An 11162-nucleotide genomic window follows, 5' to 3' on the forward strand; every position below is an offset into this window, starting at 1 on the left:
TTCTAAAATGGTCTGGATTTGGGCAACATCTTTTCCAGCAAATCCTTAAAGTTTAATTTACCATGAAACAGAGATGACATTCTTATAAGAAGTCATTTTTTCTGTATTGCACAGAGGTCAGTTTTAAAGCTAATCCAGGCAAATGAGTTAAAAAAAAGCAGCACTTCATCTAATCCATTTAGCAAATGCTGCAAATTAGCTTCTACTTGAACAATTAAATGGAGAAACTTATGAAACTCCCCACTTGGTGTCAGTTTCACTGTTGCGGTGGTGGCAGCCGGCTGAGGCAGAGGTAGCCAAGTCCCATTTACATGGGGAAGGCAAAAAGCAGAAAGACACTGTAAAGACTTAGCAGTTTTTTGACTTCTAGTGATTATAGACCCATTTTAATTATGAGCCGTCTTGCCGTGTAGTATTCTGAGTTTTACATTTCAAACACAAAGGAATATGTTGCTGCCTTGGGCAGGTGTACTGAATTTATCTTCTTTTAGCTCACTTTTTCTCTTCTCTAAGGCTAAGTAAAAAATGAGACACATTTTCATATACCACGAAGGTAATACAGCAGGCTGGAGTCACTCTAATCAGATTGGGAGCAATTCCTTTATAAAATCCACCGATGCCTTCTTTCCTTTAGAGGGAAAAATAGATAGATGCTTAATTTTCTATATGGCTAGGCTGAAGATACAAAAGTTTAACAGAGCATGGACCCAGCAGTCAAACCTCATTGTGATATAAGTCCATGTTTTCAATGTCCTGGACAGGGACACCTCAAAACTGAACTGCAAAGTGCTTTAATGATAACCATCTTTCAAATGCCTTTAAATGCATAAACATGCAAGACTATTAACTGATCTAATGTAGGCATTATAACTCATATATCATACAAATACGAGACAACACTAAATATAGCACACTCCAAAACAAAATTTTATTTCCTTAATGCCTAGAGCAGAAAGATGACCTTTGAACTTGTCGCTTGGGTTCTTGATAAATATTTAGTAACTGAACTAAATTTAAACATTCTAAATATTCTGCCCTGGCCTTTTAGAATTAAAGACAAATATGGGAATGCTAACAAACATGCATTTTTTCCAAACATGAAGTCTCGTGCAGTAAATTTTCATTTAATGTAGTCAATAGGTTCTGAGACTTGAAATGAAATGACATATAACAAAACCAATTTTACCATAGGCTAATTGATATAAACAAGAGTTAAGGTCCTATGGAAACTCATTAACATTATAATGAAATGATGTTGTTCCAGGACCTGCTATATATGCAAAAGTTATAGCGCCCTTAGTGAATGTACTGCCTTAACCGTATTAAACCAGGTCTTTTATGACTTCCTATATTCAAGGCCATTCAAATATTTTTTAACATCTAAATTCTGTTTTTTTAATTTGTTAAAGCACTTTCACAGATCTCATTTGATTTTTTTAACAGCCTTGTCAGCCCAGACATTCTAATTTGATAAATCAAGCCTTAGGGAGATAAAGTCCATGGTCCTATACACAGTACATGGGAAATGCGAAAGCAGGGGCTACCAGCCATGTTTTCGTCACAGCACACTGGCCTTCGCTATACAGCTAATGTCACCTACACAGCTGAAGATTTGCAGGGTGCCTCCTATAAGCCATTTTGATATACCACATGCTCTCACCTCCATGTCTTCATAATGACATCCAATACACCCTTGTAAGACATATGCTGATCCTGAAGACGTGCTCTCACAACTTGATATGGGTACGTTGCTGCTACAGCAAATATCTTGGATAGTGCTGCAACAGATATATATTCTACTGTGCTCTAAAATGACAACACAAAACATGTGCTTTCCTTTAGGTAGGATTCCTTTAAAAATATATAAGTGTATATAAACTATATAGGAAAACAAACATTTAACTGGATCTGTAAGTAAAAAATACTACTTCCCCTCTTAGCACAGGCTCTGAGCAGTTAAGGGGTTCTTTTTTAACATCTGTGTGTCATTAGCCTATAAAACATTTAATTATAAATTAAATTACTGGTAGAGTCAGTACTTACCATTCATCATCACAACAATACTCCCAAAGTAAATATGGCAACATTTCCATCTATTATATCCCCATAAAGTACATAGTATGGTACGTTTTTTCAAGAATCGTCTTACCAACTGGGCTTCTGGCAATCTGTTGATATGCTGGTTGTATTTCAACTTCAACAATTCATATGCCATAAACTGAAGGGCACCATGTGATGTTCCAAACAGCCCAGGAACAAACCCCTAAGTTGAAACAAACAAAAAGCTTAACTAAGTAAGCAAATTCCTGAAGGACCACAGCTTCCAGGGAGGGGAATATGGAATGGGTGACCTCAATTTGTAACTTGACAAATGTGAAATGGTTACTCAACAAAATTTTAGATAGCTCTCACATCCACCTGTGTCATGATAAATACCTTATGGAAATGGGGATATACAGCTTAAAGTATAACTCCAATACTGTAAACTAGATTTCAGTTTTAACATTAATTTGTTTCTTGCCTAAGTTTGGCTCCTTTTTATGACTGACTACAGGTCATTCAGAACTTGGACAGTAGAGCTAAGGGTAAGTACAATGGTCAGTTATTATTAAAAATGTATTTATAATAATTCATTACCTTATACAACCCACGCACACCTTCATGCTTATATATTTTCCAAAGTGTATCAAACATTCCTTTATATTGCCGCTGTGAGGAGTTAACAACACTATCATACTGCAACATAAGGCGAGTTTTTGCTACCCAGAATGGGTTTGTAATGCAGAGAGTCATGGCTCCTGAAAGCAGATATAAATACAATTACTCAGCATAGGGATACTTTTTCACTTATGACAATCCAAATTAAGAACAGTCCATTTATATAAAGAATGGGGTTGCCCAGGGTCTGTACCTGCAATAGGGACATGTGGTCTCTGACTCACTTAGGACTAAAAAGTCTTGGGTGGTTATAAAAAGTTCCTTATGTAGGTAGTGAGAGGTAAATTAAAAAGGAGATGGAAATGTGAAACACTTTCCCTTTGAGGTGTGAGGATAAAGATGTCCTAGCTCCTAAACAATGTGACCTGGTGTAAGAGAACAGATGGCAGTCCCAGGAAGCAGACTCTGCTAAGCAAATACAGATACTTAGGAGCAGGACACAGTATACCCCAGAGGGGTGGAAGATCAGGGGGAAAAGGACTGGGAATCCAGCACCTCAACAGCACATGGATGTGTACACATATATCTGCCTCAACTTTGCCACAATATTGCTTTGTAGCAAAATAGCCACTATGCCCCAGAAATTAAAGAACTATGCAATGGAATAAGTATTATTTTACATTCTTTACAGAAAGTGACAACTTTGTAAAAAACAGAAACAACAAAACAAAAAAATCCATATCTAGGTAAGTTTCTCATCTGTTGAGTTTTCTAAGTAGTCTTTTATTTAACAAATTCTTATTGTTCTTGTGATTCAGATCTCTATTAGCAGCTAGGTATTCAAAAATAAGTAAGATAGTTCTTACCTTAAAAATCAACATTGAGAAAGTAAAGCACAAAATAGCAAAGTGAAAATTTTATTTCATTTTTTTAATTTTTATTTTCAGAGAGAGGAGGAGGGAGAATGAGAGGGGGAGAAACATAAATGTGAGAGAGAAACACCAACACCGGTTGCCTCTTGCACACGCCCTAACCAGGGACTGAACCTGCAGCCCAGGCATGCGCCCTGACCTACAACGGAACTAGCAACCTTTCGCTTTGTGGAACAGCACCCAGCCAATTGAGCCACACCAGTCAGGGCTCAAAGTAGGAATTTTAAAGACTTACTGGTCTTACTTTGTTCTCCCCTTCTGAATATTATTTATACACATGAGGCAATTAAACAAGGCTACTGAATTGTACTCATATAATTTGAAAACTGAAATTATACTTTAATTGAAGAATCGCTCTACTGTATCATTTAAAACTATTAGAGATCTATAACTTTTCTGAATTTTACTACCCTGTGGTAAGCAAAGTTCTTGAAATCTACCCAGAGAAATCAATAAGAATACCTACTTTTTAAAGAAATTTCATGTGATCACTGATTAGTATAGTTAAGTAGGCATATTTAAGCTCTGGTGCTCAAAGGAAAAAAGGCAAATAAAATAAAAAACAAAAGTCAAAATCTGACACTTTAAATTTCACACACTATCTTACCAGCTTCGGCAGCTGAGACAAGGTATTCTGTTGCCTCTAACCGTTCAGCTCTCCCTTCTGTCTTATATGATTTGATGGCATTGTAACTAAAAGAATAAAACATGAGCAGTTTAATAAATATTTGAGCAGGTATCATAAAACAGTAAAGTCTGTTTTTAAAAGTGGTGTGCAACTTAACTATGATGCCTCAAAGGTAAAAGTCAATGCATAACGCAGCCACAACATAAGACCTTTTTCAGGAATGGATTTGCTGGAATGGTTTACTGTTAAGATTATACCTCTCCTCCTCCCAAATATATATGGCTAACAATACATATGCAAAATATTTTAATCACACACTCATCCATTAATAAAAACAACAGGGAAGACCAAGAGGGGGAAGGTGCATTGGTGGTACAGTAACTGGGTAGACAAAAGAGACCAAAATGGCACCTAACAAAAACATGCGCTGAACATCTCTGATCCGGTATTATGGTTGGCAAGTGCAGTAGTTAAAAAGATAAAATCTCTCAATAGATCCTTAACAGAGTAACAAGGACCATGGGCAGCAAACAAATAATCATAATAAAAGATAACACAGAAGGAATCATAAAAGATTGAGAAACTATGACTGACACCACAGAAGGCTTTGTGTAGGAAGTGGCCCTGGCTGAGTATGGAGAGACAGGTACAATTTAAACAGGAAAACAGTTGAGCATAAGCAAAATTTATAAGGGTGAATGGAAAGGCAGGGAAAACTGAGCCACACGTGAGTGGCAGGCTGAGATTTAGGCTTTATTTGGCAGAAAACAGAAAACCACTAACGTGTTCCTGAGTACAGGAGTCAAATCAGCGTATTTTCTTTACCTCCAATTTCCACCTTCTCTTGAAAGAAGATTTCAGCTAAATAAATCTTCCCAAGCTTTACCAACACCATTCTAACATGAAACAAATATACTGTTTTATTATAAAAAATTTTCACCACATAAACCTTATATGGCTTGTTCTTATAAACTGTCTTTGCAGAACCTCCACAACTCTGAAATTAATACCATGAATTTTATACATTTAGTATCATCCTTCTAAGTATGTCTTAGAATTGAAAAAAATACCTAAACAATACTGAAGTTGAATTTTATTTTGCCTTCACTTAAAGCAGCACACATTCTTCTATTGCAGTGTGGTTATGCCTTGGTCCCATGTTCTTGTGCTCTCAACAGGCTGAATGTGCCTGCCATAGGTGCTTTCTGTGGCTTCTTCATGAAGCATGCAATAGCAGTTTTTCAACTGGTGATGGTATCTTATAGGTTAAGGATAAAGGAAATAAATGAGCTAGCAAGAGGATGAATCAGGTCATGTAAGAGGTAAGAAGGACCTCAAACTCCTTCAGCTATAAATTGGCTTCTGCTTTGCTTCCAGTAGAGATTTTCCTGGGGTACATGATGTTATGGGAACCCAAGATCTGTTCTCTTCTGCTTTTCCAACTTCATTATGAATCAAATGTATTTTGGAAAGCCATCTTCCTGAATTCATCTCACAGAAATGGCTTCTATAAGAGTGCTTCTCCATTCCATCTCTTTGCCTTCTTCCTATTAAGAACTTTCTTCCAAACCAAATGCCTCTGATAATAGCTAACAGAGAATGAAATAAACCATTTTGCGCTTTCCTACCCTTCCAATTCAGAGAAACTAATTGACTCACACTGTTATTAACTGATATGTTAAAAAAAAAAAAAAAGATCACTGGAAAAAAATCATTTTTATTTAATACTGGAAAATCTCCTAGATCTACTCACAAGAAAAAGTAGAGTCCCCAGGATAAACCTGCACCCCATACATTTGGGGTTACTCCTTGGTAAAGGCCCCGGAGTCCATCAAGTTTCCAAATGGTAGTCAAGCAATGCAGAATTCCTTTATATTTTGGCCTCAGTTCCAATCCATCACTCACTGCAGTAAAAGATACACAGTCAGGTGGGAGCCAAGTTCAAGGTCTGAATCACATACAAACATAGATATCATACAATCATATAAAGGAGGTAAATTCAGGAGAAAAACATTCAGGGGGAGGAAACTATTTTCCAGGATTGTTTTAAAATAAAATAAAATGTGTTTTGAAGTAAACACATTTGTGAATTTATCCAAGTTTTTATTGAGGGTATAATGAGCACTCAAATAATATTGTAGGATGTGTTGGATTAGCAGCTCTTAAATAATCCACAGGCCTCTTAAGTAAATAGGTTTCAACACAAGTTTTGCTTTTGTTATAGATACCCAAGATTAAAGATTCAAATGATCAAAAATTTTACTCAAAAAATAAACTTACTAATCCTTCGGTAGCTCCTGTCATTGTTTACCTCCTAAAACACTCTTCTTCAGGCTAACTTCACACTATACTCTCCTGATTTTCCTCTTACTTCCTCTTTGGCCACTAAATTTCCTTTGCAGCCTCCTTGTCTTCTGCACATCTTTCAAATGCTGATTTTTATCAGCAATCTTTCCACTTAATGGGGGATAGTCTCTTAATTACTAAGTAGCTTCAACTGCTGTCTCTGTGTTACAGTGGCTACATTTCTAGTCCTGGTCTCATTCTTAACACCCAGACCTGGCTTCCATTTTCACATGGCATAAAAGAAGTGTCAATGTGGCAGCTTCGTAACTTTCTGGAATCATTTTCATTTCCAACCTTTAGCATTCTACCATTTAGCTATACCAAACTACCCACTTACGGTTTCAAACTAACTGCATATGCTATGGAATCGGACTTACTAGGTTTGAACCCCAATTCCAAAACTTACTGTGTGACCCTAAGTTATTTGATTATTACGTGATGGAGTTTTGGCAGCCATAAAATGAGAAAAATAATAGAGCCTAACTCTAAAAATTATGAGGGATTTCATATAAAGCCCTTAAAATTCTGCCTGGCACATAGCAATCACTCAGTGTTAGTTTATTTATGCTACTGGCTCTTGCTATAGTACATACCAAAACTCAACTGTCATGCTATTCCTGTTATTGGACTCTCCATTTTGGTTCCCTGATTAATCTGTGGATGATTAGATTTTGAGGTTATTTTAGAAAATTATTATTTTTATACCTCATTTACATTCTTTGTTGTGGCTCTCTCATCATTCCTGATGATTTAAAATTACAGCCCACCCTCTACACCCACAGATTCAACCAACCAGGATCAAAAATATTTAAGAAAAAGTTATTCTGTTGATGTGTACTACATAATTAGGCCTATGATGGTTGCATCTGTACTGAAAGATGTACAAACTTTTTTTTTCTTGTCATTATTCCCTAAATAATACAGCATAACAACTATTTACATAGTATTTATATTGTATTGCTATGAGGTATTATCACTAATTTAGAGACGATTTAAAGTATATGGGAAACTGTGTGTAGGTTATATGCAAATACATCATTTTATGTAAGGGACCTGAACATCTAGGGATTCTCGTACACACAAAGGGATCCTGGAACCCATGCCCTGCAGATACCACAGGATGGCTGTGCATCTTCTAGTCAGAAGAGATCTCAACGATCACCTTATCCAATCTTTCCACCCAGTACAAGAATATCTTCTAACCTCTGTCATCCAGCCACTGAACTACTTCTAATCATCATGGTTTCATTTCTGGGCACCACTACTTTGCCAGGCCAAAAATCTGATCCCCTGTAATTTCCATCCAACTTCTGTCTTCCCTGTAGATCAACAATAATAAGGCAGCTCTCTTTCCTACAAGCCAGTTCTCTAAATATCTTAGGTTCCACTCCCCCGCCCCCCACCGCTCTCCCACCCTCCCACCAAACTAAACTAGTTCCTCCAGCCATTTCTCACATGAAATGGTTTCTAATTTTTTCTACTACTCCAGACACCTTTGAGCTCCAATTTGCTTTTGGCTCACTGAAATAGTCCAAGTTTCATTTATTGGTACATTTAAGACTAACATCCCCAGTCACTAGATACTACAATTTTATTGTAAGGCCTTAATTTTCCTAAAGCATAAAAATTACAGCAATAATGCTTATGGTCAACCAATTATTTTGATTTCAGTTATCCATTTTGCCGAATTTTCTTCTTTTCTATCACCATTTCATAGTCACACTGTGGGCTTTATTATTATAAAGACCTGCTTCGACTCCTAAATCTTTAATTCTGTCCTCCCACCCAATTTCAATTGCTTTATCTATCACCTGGCCCTACTGGTCTCCTAATACTCTCTCCATTTCATTACGATTACCAGTCTTCTCAGGTATCAAGGATTCCCTTCCCTCAGGCATGGTATGCTTATCACACACTCTGAAACTCACTGTGTCAACCACACTATTCCTCAATCTCAATCGACACCTTTTCTGTTCCCAGTCAAGAGCTGCAGAAGAGAGATATCAAGCCATACTGGCCAGCGCCTATAGCCAAACTCAAAATCCTTTTCTTCATGCTCAAGTTAGAGTATACCAGGGATCCAGGGATTCCTATTTGTAGTAATATGAGTGGTTAAGTGCCAGAGGGTTCTAGATTACACTGCCTGGGTTCAAATCCCAGCTCTCTTGTGACAAATTTGTGACTTAAACAAGTTAGTCAACTTCTATTATCCTCATCTGTATGATGTGGAAAATAAAGCCACTGGGTTGTTCAGAGTGGCCAATAAGACAGCGCATAGTTCATTGCCTTGTTCCTAGTAAATGCTCAATGAATGTTATGTCATAAGTTATTTGTGCATGCATCATAAACTCCAGAAAAATTATATGCCTCTGTGGGTTTTCTCCGATGGATAATACTCCATAATTTTCACTGATTTTTCCTTCATAGAATGGCTTCTTACCTTCTACCTGTCAAAATATTATTAGTCCTTCTATGGGGAGCCTTAAGATCTAATGGAACCTTTACAGATACAGACACATACAGCTATCAGCAATCTATAATTTTCTTGATAGTCTACCTCTGCTCATATTTTGGAATTTAGATTTATTCAATTTTGCCCTTGGCTTTACGTGGAGGAGGAGGCAGAAACAAACAAACAAAAAACCAAAAAAAACCAGAATTGTCTTGTGCCTCTTGTTGTACAGGCTCCCCTCCTCCCAGGGGCCCAGCTGTACTAGCTGGCATTGTAAGAGGCTGTGTTCCACCTCAGTAAATTTTTTTTTTTTGAAAACTCTTTCAAAGCATTTGCACATTTAATGACAGGTGATTAAATGTGCAAACACTGTGCTGAGTATCAAACAGTTTTTGACCAAAAAATCCCCCCACCCCCACTCCCAAATGGTGTTACTCCCAAGCCCAACCCTCACTATTCACCCTCTCTCTCCTGGAATGACTTTGTTTCCCTGGATGAAAATAGTCCTCAGAGGGAAACATTTTTGCCAATGTGGAAGAGGTGAAACAAAAAAGAGCAGAAGCACCAAAAGGCATCAAAATTGATGCATTCAAAAAACTTTTTATCAGTAGGAAAAAAGTCTCAATAGGTGTAATGCATCCAATAGAGAGTACATTGAAGGTCACTAAAGTTTAAACATATAAGAATACATAAATTTTTATAAATAAATTCAGGTTTTTGGGGGGCCCCTTTGGTATGTTGTCTAGGATGGTCTTTTATATGACTACGTCTCAAATCTACAATTAGTAAGTTTCCCTAAGGCAAGAACTTTGTTTACATGCTTCTGTGTCCCTCATGCAGTCTACAAATATATCAAATGAATAGGGTAGAATTAAACTCTTTAAGATAAACCACTCCTTCAGATATTATTCTCAAGGCAGAACTTAATGTGTAGTTAAATGACAAAATAGTTTGCAAATAATCACCGTCTTTGAATCTATCTTTTCCAGAATTTAGTGTTGAGTTTAACTTTTCAAGTACTTTGTTAATTTCAATATACTAATTTACTTAGCTCAAGACACTTAATTCAATAAGCCTAAATAAAAAACAAAATAGTATTTGGATTCTAGATACCTCTTCACAAGACCTTGTACTACACTATAAACGCTAAAAAACAAACCTTCCAGAGAATTCTATCTCAAATCTGCTGGAGATCACCCCTTACATTAAGCACTTGCATTTTCCTTAGCACTGCCAAACACGTGGCTATCCTAAGATTCTGAACTACCTTCAACCATGAATGTTTTGCACGTGTTGAGGTCTAAGTCTAAAATGTGACAACCCCTTTTTTATTTACAAATCAGGCTTTGAGTCAGACATTCTACACCAATGAGGACTCTTCTGACTCTTCTACCCATGCTCCCCATCCCTTACTCTTGGGGAACCCAGGCGACCATGGCTAGCCCCTTTCAAATCTAATTCCCGGTGAGCCCAGACAGAGAGCAATCTTTAACGCTTACACTTCGTATGGAAGGAGCAGAAAAGACCAAAGCCTCCTTTAGCGTCTCTACCACCCCGTCTGGGGTGACAGCAAGGAGAAAGAACCCAGGGTTAGAGCAGGCTCTTACCTGCAAAGCGTATCTTCACTAGGTCCAGCGGGTGCAGCGCGAAGTTGGACAGGACTCCGCCGCTCACACCCGCCACCAGGTTCTCATACCGGACATGGCGGAATATCGTGCTCCACACCGTGGACCCGGGCGCCGACTGGCCCTGCCCCGTCATTGGCTTGGGGCCTGCTGATACCACAGCGCCTAGGGCCGAGGAGGTGGGACGAGGTGCAGTGGCCGCCACGGCGTCCCTGAAGCAGAACTCCTCGGCGCTAGCCCACTTCCGGAATTGGCGCGCAGAATCGGATGCACCAAGAGGGGAGACTCTGCAGCAGACCAGGCATGACAGGGGGCAACTGCACAGAACGCGAAGGAGTGGGTTCCCCCTCCTCCTCCGAGTCCCCGCCCAGCCTCGCCCACAGCTGCTGCAGGCTGTGGCTGAAGGACGTGGGTCCAGTGCACAGAACCGCCCTCGGCCAACCCTTCTCCGCCAAACTACGGAGAGCTGCAGGGTCCAGCCAAGGCAACCAGGCAACCGGTTTCCATTCCGTGGAAGTCAC

The 11162-nt window shown here is 38.5% G+C and overlaps 1 protein-coding gene across 1 annotated transcript; it reads right to left on the bottom strand.

The window, feature by feature from the left end:
* Positions 1–355: 355 nt before the first annotated feature.
* Positions 356–11085, bottom strand: SLC25A32 (solute carrier family 25 member 32). The gene is made up of 7 exons (XM_054590358.1): positions 10624–11085; positions 5972–6122; positions 4198–4283; positions 2638–2798; positions 2150–2263; positions 1661–1806; positions 356–628 (listed from the first exon to the last, which is right to left on the bottom strand). The coding sequence occupies exons 1-7, from the start codon at positions 10775–10777 to the stop codon at positions 493–495; spliced, it is 948 nt and encodes a 315-aa protein (XP_054446333.1). The 5' UTR covers positions 10778–11085; the 3' UTR covers positions 356–492.
* Positions 11086–11162: the final 77 nt, after the last annotated feature.

Source organism: Pteronotus mesoamericanus, unplaced genomic scaffold, assembly GCF_021234165.1.
Source record: "Pteronotus mesoamericanus isolate MK-2021 breed Mesoamerican mustached bat unplaced genomic scaffold, CSHL_Meso_final scaffold_174, whole genome shotgun sequence".
Taxonomy (NCBI): domain Eukaryota; kingdom Metazoa; phylum Chordata; class Mammalia; order Chiroptera; family Mormoopidae; genus Pteronotus; species Pteronotus mesoamericanus.

What these genes read in the sequence shown, in the direction of transcription:
- SLC25A32 (XM_054590358.1), bottom strand. Translation starts at nt 10,777, where the DNA reads ATGACGGGGCAGGGCCAGTCGGCGCCCGGGTCCACGGTGTGGAGCACG. An exon ending in TGGGGACTCTACTTTTTCTT is followed by an intron (nt 4,284 to 5,971) that starts GTGAGTAGATCT and finishes TTATTCTTTTAG; the next exon opens with TTACAATGCCATCAAATCAT. An exon ending in TGTCTCAGCTGCCGAAGCTG is followed by an intron (nt 2,799 to 4,197) that starts GTAAGATAGTGT and finishes ATCTGCTTTCAG; the next exon opens with GAGCCATGACTCTCTGCATT.